This window comes from Olea europaea, unplaced genomic scaffold (assembly GCF_002742605.1).
Source record: "Olea europaea var. sylvestris unplaced genomic scaffold, O_europaea_v1 scaffold134, whole genome shotgun sequence".
NCBI lineage: Eukaryota > Viridiplantae > Streptophyta > Magnoliopsida > Lamiales > Oleaceae > Olea > Olea europaea.
This window is the reverse complement of record NW_019230887.1, coordinates 336584-352988: the sequence shown is the minus strand read 5'-3', so window position 1 is coordinate 352988 and position 16405 is coordinate 336584. Positions and strand designations below refer to the sequence as shown.

The window sequence follows — 16405 nt, the reverse complement described above, 5'->3', positions numbered from 1 at the left end:
CTTTTGGTCAAACAGTTGTTGAAAATTAATGAATAGTGAAAACAACGAAAAGCATGTTTGGCTAAGTTTAAAGTAAGTCAAGTCACTTTTATATAATACTAGTTTTCCACCCGTGCAATGCACGGATTATGTCATTTTTTAAGTAATATTAATGTGTCAAAATATCTATTCATTTCTCTCAATGAATCTACAAATTTGATTAATTATTTAAAATGATAAATGGGAATGTAATATTTATATATGACACACACTGTGCATCATCATATATTATCATTAATCGATAAAATTCATGAGTGTACTTGAAAGTTCAAATGGAAGCCAAAAGAGTTCATATTTGTCCAAAATAATCGATATATATATAAGATATACGAAAAAAGAACTACCGAAACATATATATATATATATTATTTTTTAAACACACATGTTTGATATACGTTTAACTATTTTTGATATTCATTTAGATCATTCCATATATTTATGATATAGTTCTCGAAATGAGTTTCGAGAGAATATAGAAGATTTATGCGTTCGACTATCGTATTTTGTATTTTCCTATTTTACCCTTGAATATCTCACTTCACTCCGGAAACCACTACTAATCCTACGCTTGTGGTGCCGCTGCTTTGCCTTATTTGAATTTTTACGTCCCAAAAAAAAAAATAGTTGATGCCATACCACATTATATTTCTTTGAAGAAAATGATGTAAATTATATGAGAAAATTGTTGAGAAAAAATAATAAATATTAATAAAATAATCGATTTTTTAAAGAAAAAAGACAAGTTATACGTATTTTTTACTACACACGTTTAATGTACGTTTAACTATTTCCGATATTCATTTAGATCATTCGATATGTTTATGATATAGTTTTCGAAATGAGTTTCGAAAAAATATAGAAGATTTATGGTATATTTTTATAAAAAAACTAAATAAATCACCCAGTGAAACAAAAACAAAAATTGTTTTGCTCCGTGCATCACGGAGATTTTGCTCCTTCAGTGATGCACGGAGTTGTATTTTTTTTATTTTTCATTGGTGTCAATTATTTTTTTTACTGAATGATTTATTTAGTTTTTTTTCATAAAAATCTACCATAAATCTTATATTCTCTCGAAACTCATTTCAAGAATTATATCATAAATATATCGAATGATCTAAATGAATATCGAGAATAGTTAAACGTACATCAAACGTGTGTGTTAAAAAATGTGTATAATTCGTCTTTTTTCTTTAAAAAATTAATTATTTTATTAATGTTTATTATTTTTTGCGACAATAATTTTTTACGTCATTTAGAAAATTTTCTAATAAACTTTTAAACTTTTTCTAATGTTAAAAGAGACATCATTTAAAAAATTAAGATTTTCGATAACAAGCTAACTTTATAAATTCATCGACGATTGTACGGTAGTGGAATGCATAAATCTTCGATATTCTCTCGAATCTCATTTCGAGAACTATGTCGTAAACACATCGAATGATCTAAATGAATATTGAAAATAGTTAAACGTACATCAAATATGTGTGTTAAAAAATACGTATAACTCGTCTTTTTTTTAAATAATTGTAAAATTAATTATTTTATTAATGTTTATTATTTTTTGCGATAATTTTCTTAAATAATTTACATTATTTTCTTAAAAAAATATTATGTATCACCCAATGGAAAAAAAAATAAAAAAAAAAAATTGCTCCTAGCACCCAGGAGCAAAATTGCTCCATGCATACCGAGTTGCTATTTGTTTAATTTTTTATTTTTTTTTTGTCAATTTTTTTTCATTGGGTGATTTATTTAGTTTTTTTTATAATAATCTATCATAAATTTTCTATATTCTCTCGAAACTCATTTCAAGAACTATATTATAAATATATCGAATGATCTAAATGAATATCGAAATAGTTAAATGTACATGAAATGTGTGTGTCAATAAATGCATATGACTCATCTCTTTTCTTAAGAAAAATTAATTATTCTATTAATGTTTATTATATTTTCGCAACAATAATTTTTTACGAAAATTTTCTAATAAGCTTTTAAATTTTTTTAATGTCAAAAGAGACATCATTTTAAAAATTAATAATTTCGATATCAAGCTAACTTTATAAATTCATCGACGATTGTACAGTAGTCGAATGCCTAAATTTTCAATATTCTCTCGAAACTCATTTCGAGAACTATGTCACAGATACATCGAATGATCTAAATGAATATCGAAAATAATTAAACATATATCAAACGTGTGTGTTAAAAAATGCGCACAATTCATCTTTTTCTTAAAAAAAATAAATTATTTTATTAATGTTTTCTATTTTTGCGCGATAATTTTGTCAATAAATATTACATCATTTTGTTAAAATAAATTATGTGTTTGACTTTAATGATTTTTTTTTTTTTTTAACTTAGGATAAATGTATATATGACATAGAAAGTATGTTTTCATAAAAGATGTGATAAAAGGAATAAAATAACTATAATTGGGGATTTGGAAGGGAAAAAACAAATTTTGACCTTGAAAACGATGCCCACCCAATGAAACTTGGTAGTCATAACGTGCGTGTCGAAAAGAGCTTTACGAATTGTGGTCATGAGCGCGATTCTAATAACCATAGCGAAAGTTATGGTCAAATTACCAAAAATATGTCTGAAAAAAAACAAAAAAATAATAATAAAAAGCCCTCCGCGCAATGCAGAGATAACTCCCCGCGCTTCGCGGGGTATATAGAAAAAATCACTACAGCAATTTTTGACTTTCTGAACAAGTAACTTTGATGAAAATACAATAACATCCCTAAATTTTTTAAATTTTACACCATCACAAGGATACTCTGGACATTTCAAGCAATTTTTGACTAACAGGTTTAGTTGTTGTCCCCTTTTCTTACCATAAACTTTGCAGATGTGGGACCTAGCAAACTTATGCAAGGGTAAAAAATTCCACAAAAATTTGGTTGGAATGCCTACACCCAAGTCTTTTGTTGTTTTCTTTGAGGAAAGAGGGATTGGTAAAATATTTGAGGGTAAAATGCAAAAGTAAAATACGTCGTGAATGAATAGTAACTGGCATATTCACTCTTTTATAGTAGCAGTGATAGTGATAATATTTAGAGTTACTTGAGGAAGTGAGGGGGTGATTATTTTTATAAAAAAAATCCCCCTCCCCCCCCCCCCCCCCCCCCCCCCCCCCCCATGCATTGTGAGTATTTTGTACAGGCCCTGAACAGGGCCTATATAGCAAGCAATGCTCTAATATTTATAGGCAAATTTGGATACGTACTTGTTTATTTTGAATCTCGTTTATTTACATTTAAGCAAAATGTTTTAAGTTTAGCCAAATATTCGCCAATTCTTTTCAATCTTTTTCTTTTTGTCACTATGCACATGTTAGACAAATAAGTTGAGAACTTATAAAACATGGTCCCACTCTATATTTGTGGAGGCCTGCTATGCAAATAGGGTAACGTAAGCCCTGTTCGTCCAGTATGCCCCCTATTGGCAGGAGGTCTGTGCCAATGGATAGGGCCTAATGACCTGTCCACCCTGTCCATTTAAAATTTTTCACATTTGTGACTAGAAATAAAAAAGATTGGACCAACGTCTAATTTACCCCCCACAAATTTGACAAACTAGAAGAAGGCACTAATGCCTAACGCCATGCATCACATATTATCCACCCTTCCTAATACAATGCATATTGTTATACAAATCACATCGGGCAATTCTCATGTTTGAATCAGAATAGGGCCAGTATAAGTACCATTTTCCAGATTCCTATCTTGTCTTAAATTTGTTTCATTTCAATCTTTAAGCAGATGCATATGCCATAAAACTGAAGTGCACCTCGTGGATTAATTACCCAAACCATGACATAATACAGGGAAGACTTGTGCATCTTCTATGAAAGGATTCAAAACCAAATGCTTTCAAGCTCATGATATTTTATTTAGAAGCCGAAATAATAATAAAACCAAATCATCCACGACTCTATGAAATAAAATCTATTCCTAATAAGTAATAATTTTTTTACTTAGGTAAAAATCCATTTATTTTTAACAAACGAAATATCTTATCAAAGAAAAAATAGGGAAATACTAATTACATTTAAAAGCGAAACTTAGCAAGCGGCTCTCAGTATCAATATCTAATGTTCCGAATAAGGTAAGGTCATGCACACCAGGTACAAGCACATCAGCTGTCCACCAACCTTAAAAATTTAGACACAAGAGACATCATTATTTAGGATGCATGTCCAGTTCATCCTTCCCATTAATTCGCTGAATTTCAAGGTTTGTAGCTTGATACGAATCTGAGAAGGAAAAGAAATGTAAGATTGTCTGGGATGCAGATACAGAAAAGAATATTTATCATTTAAGGGATAAAAGACAACACTAAACTTCTTTTAAGAAAGGAAAAACCTCACCTTTCCAAGTATGCAAATTTTTCTGGTTTACAAGAGATCCAAACACATTTTCTATTGTCGCAAATAGCATGTCCGGAGGGGTGCTCTTCAGTTCTTGGACAACAGCATAAATGCTCTTCCCATTCTCAAAGTAAATGTGATTATTCGGGTGTTTGGTCTTGCAACCAGCATGTTTCTCAAACTCATAAGCATTAATAACCTGCACAATATAAGTTGGGAGCTAAACGTTATGAGAGGACATGCAATGGAACATCCAATGTTAATTATCAGTAATATTTACTTTGGAAAGCTTGCACTCCTTGCAACCACACAAATAACCAGTCCCTTTTACCGCTCCTTTAAGATTTTTCTGCATGCAAAAATATATTGTAGTTAAAAAAACAAAAACATAGTAAGGAATGGAGAAAAAAGAAATATCAGATCTCACCTCCCCAGACCACGAAATGTACTTCACAGGAACTCCTTCAAATATACCAGTTGACAACAAAGTTTTAACGTTTGAGGGGAAGTTGTTTGAAGGGAGCTTTTCAGTTGTCTTCTTCTTATTCGTGGGGCCACTCCCTGTCCCTGAAGCACATGCCGAAACAGAATTTATATTTAGGAACCCGTACTTCACAAAATCTTTCTGTTGTAATGCCCCTGAAGATTGAACTGAGGAATGATTTAGTAAAGGACTCTGCTTGCTTAGGAGCCTGAAAGAGGGATAGCTTACTACTGGATTATAATGAAAGCCTCCAAAAGGTACAGTAGTGCCATTCCCCTTATTATGGCTTTGGCCCATTGATAGGAAACTGGAATTTCCTTTGTTGTAAACAGCTCCTAGTGATGCAACAGTAGCATCCTGCTGACCTTGAATTGAAGTGATCGATGCAATATCTATTCTCCCATTATCAAAAGTAGGACCTGCTGACATATAAGCGTCATTTGCCTTATTGTAGAAACTGTCCATATAAACGAAAGTTTCATTGCTCCCAGAGTAATTAGGATCGATTGGCATTAGATTGTCATTTCCCTTTTCAAACCCCTCCCCAGCTGGAATAAAGTTACCGAACTTTTTGTCGAAGGGTTGTCCAATAGACGGAAGAATATTATCTATCCCGTCATCTAGATAACACGGTAGCATGAAATTGTCATCTCTCTTGTTGGAGACCTCTCCCAGTGAAAGGAAGTTTTTATCTATCTTCCCGAAGGCAGTTAAATTCACTAAAATAGCACTTCGATCATCGGTATTATAAGTTGTTCCAAGTGACAAATCATTACTCGTCCGTGAATGATGGAGCTAATAATTTTATTCTTGTCTCTAGGGTTAGAGGGTTTCCCTACAAATTCAGACACGCGATTATCTGAAACGATCTGGTTTCTGCCTCCAATGCTTAGACACAAGAGACCTTCCTCATCACGAGACCCTGGTAAACAAATGGACGAATCAATTTCTACCTGATCTTCCGAACCCTTCTTCGCCATATTCAGAACCCCCATGAGGGAAACATTCTTATCTGCAAAATTTGAAATCCTGATAGGCTTAGGCCGAAATAGGCAGTTGCCTATCTGAACTGACTGAGAACTGGAAGTGTTGCCCAACAGGGATATGTTCATGTTTGCAGCTCCTGAAGCAGGTTTGTCGTAAGCAGATTCTACTGCTTGCTTCTTGTTGCTGTATAGCTCTTGCTCAGATGTATCCATAGACCACTGATGAGCACGTTTTTGTTCAATCCTATTAGAAGCGTCATTACCCAACTCTCCATTAGCCAAAGAGTGGTAGATCCAGGACTTCAAAATGATCTTTTTCTGAAAAGATCGTCAAAGTTGCACGAGTTATATAACCGTAAATACCTAATAACAATGTCATGCAACTAGTGACCAAGTAACCTTTTCACCTCAATTCGTTCTTGAGGTTTAAGGTTGGGAGTATAAAGGTATTGTCATTATGGTGAAGCCACTCAACATTATAATATAGAAAACAATCGATGAATAAGGTTGCAGCTTAAAAAAGCATCTTAAAATCTGTTTTTTCGAATTCTATCGACACGTGTATGTATTTCACAATCTTACATACGTTCTGTAAGTATTATGCTCTAGGTCCAATCAACTTTGGACATAAATACTTTTATATATATAATTAATGTAATTAAATGGCAGATCTATTATTTAATTAATAGGCAATTAAATATTAATAGAGTCCGTAGATTCAAATCTTTGTAATTTGTTAATTACAAGGAGTTGTGATTGTGAGATACAAATTACATCTGATTGAAGCTTAAATCATCCGTGGTAGTAAGTAGTAACGAGATACGGATATCGTTATTACGGATAGACCATTACGTGTGACATTTCTTACTTGTGAAGTAAGTAGCTGATCTCACAAGCTAAAGTGTGGATACACTTAAATGAATACGTGGATGTTTTGTTATAGAACAAAACATTGGAGACCCGTCGAGAGATTCCACATGGATAACTATCTGAGTGTCAGTAGTTAATCTCTAATGTTCAGTAGTGGAATTGGTCCTTTGACTTGAGATCGTCATGGTACCTTATATGAGGACAGTCATATTTTGACGGTGTTGGATGTTGCTCTAAAAAGGGCCGCTAATACAACATCATTCGGGTACGTCAAGAATTGTATGAAGGTTGTGATTGATCAATAAAGGATTCGTCACTCTTAAATAGTAAGAGATTATGATCTGCGTTTCATTCAATTAAGTCGATAACGAAATCCTTGGCCAAGGTGTACTCATAAGTCGAAAATGAGTTTTTGACTTATATTGACTTAATAGTGGAGTGAAAGATATGATCGATGATCGAGATTGACAAAATTTCATATCTTATAATTGATCGGATCATATTGACGAAGGGATTATAGTTTCACGATAAACGAACGAATTTGGTTTTGTCATACCACGTGACATTTCCCGTCACATGTATTGCCCTGACACATTGCTAGATGTCAATCAGGGACGACGAGTGTGAATTGACGATAAATTAAAATGGTGTTTTAATTTACCAATTTTGATTAGATCAAAATAATATTTCACGTCGTTAGGCATCGTGGTCGGGAACCTAATGGGTCACACACAAAAGAGAATTGGAAGATTGTAAATTGGCAATTGGTTAATTTAACAATCGTTGGATAAATTAATTAATTGGATTTGTTATTTATATTCTCGAATTAATTAATTGGATTAATTAATTCAAGGACCGGGTTTAATTAATTGGATTAATTAAATATTAGACCGGATCGGGCCGAGCCCGTTTGGGTTTATATAAATACATAGTTAGGGTTTGAGGTCCATATGGTTTTCATTATTCTTACTGGCACAAGAGAAAACCCTAGAAGCTGCAATCTTACTCTCTGTGTGGATCACCGTTGGGGGCTGGACAATTGGACAGCTGTGGTGGCAAATCAAGGTTAATGGAACTGAAAGAAAAGCAAAGAAGTTTGCAGATCTGGAAAAGGTACAATCTTATCACAATTTCTATCTAAACACGAAGGCGATTCTTCATGGGAATCGAAAATTATTTTAACTTTCGCTGTGCATGTATAAGTAGATTCCCAACAATGGTATCAGAGCCAGGTTTGTGTTTGTTAGAAATTGATTTGCATATCATTGAAATCAAAAATTGATTATTCATGTTTTATTGTTTCTAGCAATTGAAGATTTATTTTTGTGTTCAAAATTGTTTTGAATAAATTAAAAAAAAAAGGCGTGGGATGCCGGCAGCAATAGTTGCCGTCGGCGACGGCAACGCGGCTGCTGGCTGCCGGTGCTATAGCGACCGCCGCTGCTGATGCTGCAGGAGCCGCCACGCCAGGCAGCTCCTACTGTGGGCTGTGGCGGCGCCACACCGTTGTGGCACCGCTAGATGAAGTAAAATAAATAAATAAATAAAGGAAATTTTTGTTTAGGGTTTAAATTTTTTGGAGGCGGGGGCTTGGGTTGAAATTTTAGAAATTTCAGGCCCCTGAATGTAATTTCAATTCGGGGTAATGTTGCAATTTTGATTGTAACGGGTCTACTCGTAATTTATGAAATTGTGAGGCCTTATTTATAATTTTAGATTGAAGGGCTTGCCTGCAATTTAATTTTAGGGTTAAGTTATAATTTTCAAATAAGGACTTGTTTCTCTAATTTGTGAATTTGGAAGGGTCCGTTCTGAAAATTTCGAGATTGTGAGACTTTGACTATAAATTTTAACTTGGGTCAAATTTCAACTTCAAAATGGGTTTTGAATTTAAATTTTAATTGGGTTTGATCCATGTTTTAATTTTGACCCAAAATTAAAATGTTATTTAAAATTGAAGATTTTTATATTCTCGTTAAAATATGATTTTAACTTAAATATTAAACTTTGACCCCAATTGAATTTTATTTTATTTAGGAGTGTTACCCTTAATTAAAATATTGATTCAATTGAAATTAGACTTTGACTCTAATTTAATACTTAATTAAAATTTGATTTTAATTAATTACTCACCCCGAATATATTCTAGAATAGAATTCGATTCTAATTTGACATTTAATTAAAATTTGATTTTAATTAAATTAATTCACCCTAAATATTGGAATTAGAGTTAGACTCTAAATTTTCTATTTAATTAAAATTTGATTTTAATTAAATTCAACCGCCTTAAATTCTGAAATTAGAGTTTGACTCTAATTTGATTTTTAATTAAATAATTCCGCCATATAATTGTTAAATTAGAGTTGGACTCTAATTTTTTATTTAATTAAAATTTGATTTTAATTAAATATTCCCGCTAATTAAATAATCGATTAATATGATTAATTAATTATTTAATTGTTCCGATTTGTCTAAAAGAGTTTAGATGACTTAATTGTTAGAAACTTGAAACTTATTTGCATATAATATTAGATATTATATAGGTATACATTTATATGATGAATGTATTATTAGTGGACGATTATGGACTCGACCATATGGATGTGTTGAATGGTTAATTTTTAATTTTGTCGTTTTGGGCCTGCGAGCCCGTTATTATTTTGGACCTGCGAGTCCATTATTATTATTGTTACTATGGGTCTGCGAGTCCAATTTCATTTAGGCCTGCGTGCCAACTAGTATAGGATACATGTTGAAATTGGACTAATTGAAGAGACAAGAAGAGGTGGAGACCATGGAGATGATGCATTGACACTGTTCAATGCCATACCCCCTAGGAATTGACCAACTAGTCTTCCTTATGGCTCGGGAAGACTAGATAGTAAAAGTCTATTATCGTCCACACTATTATATTATGTTATATATATATATATATATATATATGATTGTATTGTTGTTGATGAGACTCATGAATGCAAAATCCCTCCATAAAATATTAAGTCACATTTGTAATCGCCATCCATTATTATAGTGAAAAACTAGAGTCCCAAATCGTCTCAGCTTGTTGAGTACACTCAAAGTTGGTCCATTAGGGATATGTTTGACACTATAAAATATTTGATATTTCTGAATGATAGGTTTGATTTAACTAAAATTTATCTTTTGTTGAGTACACTCAAGGAGATAAATTTTAGAGGCATGTTAAGCTAACACATAAGATGTGTGAAAACAAAGAGTTGTCAGTTTAATGATCTGAGAGTTGTCTGGAGATACAATTGATAATAGTATCTACCCAAATGTTATATTAGGGTTTGTTGAGTACACTCAAGGTCTTAATATAATAGATGGGATCCCAGCCCACTGGGAGTAAAACATGGATTCCATTAATTTATGTAAGAGGGTCATAAATTTTATTTAAATAGTGGGAGTATAATTAATTTAACAAGAGACCATGTTAAATTAATTGATGCATTTTATATATTATTCTTTCCTTTTTCGTCATTTATATTTATTGAATCTGAGTAACCATATATTTTGAATGGCATACTAGATGCCAACAACCAAACTTTATTTTCTTAATTGACACCGTAATTTGAGAATTGTTCTCATGCATGAGAAAATTGGTCATGTCCTTGAGTAGCCCTTTCCAGAGAAACCTGCTGATGACTCAATTAAAGAACAAGTGACTACTGTAGTAAACGCAGTGATGACAATAGTATTGCAACGTATATGATACTTGCAACTATGTCACTGAGTTACAAGAGCGATTTGAGAGTATAGATGTTAACACATAATTCTTCATTACAAAGAATTGTATAATGATAATCATGTGTGGAAGGATATGAGACTTCCAAACAACTATACCGGTGCAAAATGACAGAGTAATCTTCAATTGATACTTAGACACTGAAGATGATTGACGTTGAGAAATGTCTCAACTATGTTCAATCATAAATCATGAACTAAGTAGTGACTTGGTTCTGTAATCTCTGTCAGCTAAAGCTATTCACAACTAATTATGAATTTAACGTGAATAAGCTCGAATGCAAAAATATTGAGTTGCTTAACATGTTTAGGACTGTTAACCCCTTTATCAAAGTTGGTAGTGGGCAAACCATTGATTCCTCTAAAGATATTAAAAGGAAGTCTAAAGGGGTTTTGTGAAAGCACCCAATATGGTTAAGACAGTATAAGCGAAGGACAAATACCAAATCTAATGACCCTTGGTTTCATTATAGAATGAAAGATCATTGGAAGGAATATTGCGTGACTTATGTCTACTTCACGAGTTTTTTAGGTATTTGATACCAGATGTAAATCTCATATTTATACAAATATGGAGAAACTAAAAGGAAGTAGACCACTACAAAAGGGAGAAGTTGACACACACGTTGGAGATGAGCAAAGGTTGTTGCATTGTCTGTATGAATATACTTCTTACCATTGCCTTTTGATTTAGTATTGGAATTAGAGAAATGTCGCTTTATACCAACCATAGTTGGAGCATTAAAATGAATTTCATGTTCGGACATGAACTATTTTAATGTTAAGGACAATAGTTGTTCTTGTTTATCTTAATAAGATCCTAATGGCTATGGTAAATTACAAAAAGATATTTATATTCTTTAATACTAAGGATTCTATAATGAGTATAGAAATTATAAGGCATAAATAATATAATCTAATTATTACCAAAATCTTGCATGACAGACTTTGTCATTTAGATGAAATGTAATTCCAAAGTTATATAAAGGTGTATACTTGGGATTACTTGATTTTAACAAGTACAAATTATGTATATCTGGCACAATGACCAAATTTTCTTTTACTTGAAAAGAAGAAATGTCAGCATAATTACTAGTCTAATGCATAGTGATGCATATGGATTCATGTCAATCAATGTCAGGTAATGTTTCTCTTATTTTATCAATGATCATGTATACTTGATGAAAACTCAAACATGAAATTCTTGAAAAGTTCAAGAGATTCACACTAGAATTAGAGAAACAAATAGGTAAAGATACCCACACATTAAGATTCGATAAAGTGAGATATCTTAAAGATAAAATCTAGATTACATAAGAGAGAATGAGATTCTCTTGCAGTGGACTCCTTCATATATACTGCAGCAAGGTGATGTATCTAAAGGAGGAATCGTTAATTATTAGATATAATGCGATTAATAACAAGCCATGCAAATCTTCCAAAATTGTTTTGGGGTCACGCATTGATTACAGTGTGCAACACACTAAACCATATCCCATCTAAATTGGTTAACAGAACTCCATACGAGTTATGGAAAGGCAATATTCCCAATTTATCTTATATGAAAGCTCTGAAGCGCCTTGAATCAGATAAGTTTGACACTAAATCTGATAAATACGCATTTGTGGGGATATTCGAAGGAGACATTTGAATATAAATTCTATTATCATGAAGAAAGTCTTCGTCTCACGATGTATCGTCTTCTTAGAGAAAATATTCACTCTAGGAGAAGACAGTGGGAGCAAAATAGAACTTGAAAGAGTTCAAGAATCCACAGATATTGTTAACCAAGTAGATAAATTCGAGTTTGATCTCATATCTGATATGGGACATACTTTGGATCAAGAAGTAAAGACTCCTGAGGACATGATAGCTCTATGTGAATCTAATAAGATCATTCGGCCTTCAAGTAGGTGCGAATCCATGATCATTAATTAGGTATTAGTGATCCAGGACAATGAACCTGCTAGTTGCAACAAAATAAAGTCAAGTACTGACTTAAAAGAGACAGCATAAGGCCATGATACTCGAGATGAACTCGGCGTATGTGAACAAGGTTTGGACCTTGGTTAAGCTTCCTGATGGAATAAAACCCGTAAGATTTTGTAAATAGTTTACAAGGGAAATGTCGATATGGAAGTGGATATCCATATATACAAAGCAAGGATAGAAGCAAAGGTTAAGTGTTGACCTTGGTGAAATTTTTCTCCTGTGACCTTGCTGAAGTCCATTCGGGTTTTATTTGCAACAGTTGCATATCGTAACTAAAGGTTAAGATAAGTCTCTATGGAGTTGAAATCTTCGATTTGATGGAAAAAAGTCAAAATGTTTGATTTTATCAAATTTGAAGACGAATTGTGTATTTACAAGAAGATAGTGGGAGCATTGTCGTGTTCCTAATATTATAGAAAACGATATCCCTATGTTTCAATCGTTGAAATAATGGTTGTTAAAGGATTTATTCATAAACGAAATAGGATAAGCAACTTGATTTATAGAGGTAGATCTAGAAGATTGCTTAACTCATCCCAATTTACATAGATGAAATCTTGAGAAGATTTCATATGGAGAAAATGGTTTACTCTTAAGCGGTATGTTGGAAAGGTTCCAAACGTGAAGCAACCGTTGATTCACTAGTAGAAACCTAATACATGGATACTTCAGAAGTGGCAAATAGTTGCAATATGGATCATGATATTCATAAATGAACTTGGAGTAGTTCCTGATATTGTTGATCACATACAATAGTATTGTGATAACAATAGGGCCATTGCAAAAGCAAAGGAACTAAGGTCTCATCAATGATCTAAACATATATTAAGGCGGTATAATATCATCAAAGAGATAATACATAGAAATGACATAAAGAGAAGAGCGAATTTCCACATTTAATAATATTGCAGATCCACTGACAAAGAGTTATCGTAGTATAAATATGATCGTCATGTAGACTTGTGATATTTGATACATAAGTGATTGGATCTAATGCAAGTGGGAGTTTGTAAATATTATGCCCTAGGTCCAATCAACTTTGGACATAAATACTTTTTTATATATAATTAATGTAATTAAATGGCAGATCTATTATTTAATTAATAGACAATTAAATATATAATAGAGTCCGTAGATTCAAATCTTTATAATTTGTTAATTACAAGGAGTTGTAATTGTGAGATACAAATTACATCTGATTGAATCTTAAATCATCCGTGGTCGTAAGTAGTAACGAGATACGGATATCTTTATTACGGATAGACCATCACGTGTGGCATTTCTTACTTATGAAGTAAGTAGCTGATCTCACAAGTTAAAGTGTGGAGACACTTAAATGAACACGTGGATGTTTTGTTATAGAACAAAACATTGGAGACCCATCAAGAGATTCCACATGGATAACTATCTGAGTGTCAGTGGTTAATCTCTAACGCTCGGTAGTGGAATTGGTCCTTTGACTTGAGGTCGTCATGGTACCTTATAAGAGGACAGTCATACTTTGGCGGTATTGGATGTTGCTCTGAAAAGGGCCGCTAATACGACATCGTTCGGGTACGTCAAGAATCGTATGAATGTTGTGATTGATCAATAAATGATTCGTCACTCTTAGATAGTAAGAGATTATAATCTGTGTTTCATTCAATTAAGTCGATAACGAAATCCTTGGCCAAGGTGTACTCATAAGTCGAAAATGAATTTTTTGACTTATATTCACTTAATGGTGGAGTGAAAGATATGATCGATAATCGAGATTGACACAATTCCATATCTCATAATTGATTAGATCATATTGACGAAGGGATTATAGTTTCACGATAAACGAACGAATTTGGTTTTGTCATACCACGTGACATTTTCCGTCACATGTATTGCCCTGACACATTGCTAGATGTCAATCAGGGATGGGGAGTGTGAAAAGAGTGTTTTAATTTATCAATTTTGATTATATCAAAATAATATTTCACGTCGTTAGACATCGTGGTCGGGAACCTAATGGGTCGCACACAAAAGAGAATTGGAAGATTGTAAATTGGCAATTGGTTAATTTAACAATCGTTGGATAAATTAATTAATTGAATTTGTTATTTATATTCCCGAATTAATTAATTGGATTAATTAATTCACCGACCGGATTTAATTAATTGGATTAATTAAATATTTGACCGGACCGGGTCGAGCCCGTTTGGGTTTATATAAATAGATAGCTAGGGTTTGAAGTCCATATGATTTTCATTATTCTTGCTGGCACAAGAGAAAACCCTAGAAGCTGCAATCTTATTCTCTGTGTGGATCAATGTTGGAGGCTGGACAATTGGACAACTATGGTGGCAAATCAAGGTTGATGGAACTGAAAGAAAAGCAAAGAAGTTTGCAGATCTGGAAAATGTACAATCTTATCACAATTTCTATCTAAACACAAAGACGATTCTTGGTGGGAATTGAAAATTATTTTAAATTCCGCTGCACATGTATAAGTAGATTCCCAACACATTCTTACCGAGATAAGTCAACAGTGTGTTCACGTGGCAAACACGCTCCTAAAAGTACATAGCACAGTCTTAATTGCAACATTTAATTTCCGTTCCGATAGGGTATTTAACACCAACCAGTGATATTAATTTGGTCTTTTAATGGAAAAGAAAAAGACATTGTTAAAATTACATATCCCAAAGAAACAGGAAGATATTCAAGCTTACTCGAACCATCTAGAACTAGCGTTTACATGTGTATAGCCATTTATGTACTAATAGATGCATGACTATGTAGGTGTCCTAGCCACTGTTTGAGCCAAATTATTTTCAAAAAAATACATTCTACAACAGTAATTTGATATCATTTCAACCGCACATTCTTCAATAAAATAATATTACACACAAATCTAAAACTTTTTCTTATTTTTAACCACACATTTCCCTTTGATTTGACATCAATAATGCATTTTTTTCCCAATAATGTAGCTCAAACAAGCCTTAGTATATATTCTGATATATGCTTGCTACATATAGTTTTTGTCTGTGTCATATTGTTTCACCGTGGATCCAGCATGTAAAAAATTTCTAGAAATCAAATTACAAGTATCAAAATAGAAATATTAAAGGAATATCCTCATAAAGCACATACATCACAAATTTTTCATTTAAGTACTAGATCTTACACACACACACACAATAAATAAATTAATAAATCCTAAATTTACCGTGTCACCTTGCTTTTTGCCTGTGTCAAATTGTTTCACCTTCGATCCAACATGTGAAAATTTTCTAGAAATAAAATTACAAGTACCAAAATAAAAATACTAAAGGAATATCCTTCATATAGACACGTACATCTCAAATTTTCCAATAAGTATTATATCAAATTACACAACTATATGGAATTATCCTTGGAAATTCACACAACTATATGCAAAAAATGGAACTGGTACAAGTCTTACCATTTTTCACTTTAGTTTCTACCAAAGAAATTTGAACTTAAATTATCAAGTCCCCCTTGAAAAACCTCTGTAGCTTTAACATAAACTTTATCTGTACCAGCCAAAACAAAGAAACTAAAAACAATGTGATAGAAAATAATAATAATAATAATAATAATTTAACAGTGAGAGAATATTTCACTTTTTTAACCCAAAAAAAATAATAAATTAAAATTACCTCTGCACGGATGATTTCATGTCGTAGCCTAGCTGGAAAAAAAAAAACTAACACTTTGTTATTTATTTATTTATTTAATAAACATAATATTATTATTATTTTTGGAAAAAGGACTGCAATGTTTCACTATAAGTGAGTGCAACATTTAAGGTTTTATAGTACTAAACCGACCGATTTAGTGTAACATGGTGCACTGCAGCTGCTTGCTCCTGATGAAATTAATATAATCAACATG

At 32.5% G+C, this 16405-nt stretch overlaps 1 protein-coding gene across 1 annotated transcript; it reads right to left on the bottom strand.

The window, feature by feature from the left end:
- Positions 1-4232: 4232 nt before the first annotated feature.
- Positions 4233-16190, bottom strand: LOC111375108. The gene is made up of 11 exons (XM_022997897.1): positions 16171-16190; positions 15976-16067; positions 15182-15231; positions 15052-15057; positions 13269-13331; positions 8134-8277; positions 5744-6208; positions 4848-5699; positions 4701-4769; positions 4421-4619; positions 4233-4306 (listed from the first exon to the last, which is right to left on the bottom strand). Exons 1-11 carry the CDS (start codon positions 16188-16190, stop codon positions 4233-4235), a joined length of 2034 nt encoding a protein of 677 aa, XP_022853665.1.
- Between the last annotated feature and the right edge of the window lie 215 nt (positions 16191-16405).

Coding starts and splice junctions, on each gene's coding strand:
- LOC111375108 (XM_022997897.1), bottom strand. CDS start 16,190: ATGAAATCATCCGTGCAGAG. Junction 6,209..8,133: donor GACGGCAACTATTGCTGCCG/GCATCCCACGCC, acceptor CGATCTTTTCAG/AAAAAGATCATTTTGAAGTC. Junction 4,307..4,420: donor AAATTTGCATACTTGGAAAG/GTGAGGTTTTTC, acceptor TTTCCTTCTCAG/ATTCGTATCAAGCTACAAAC.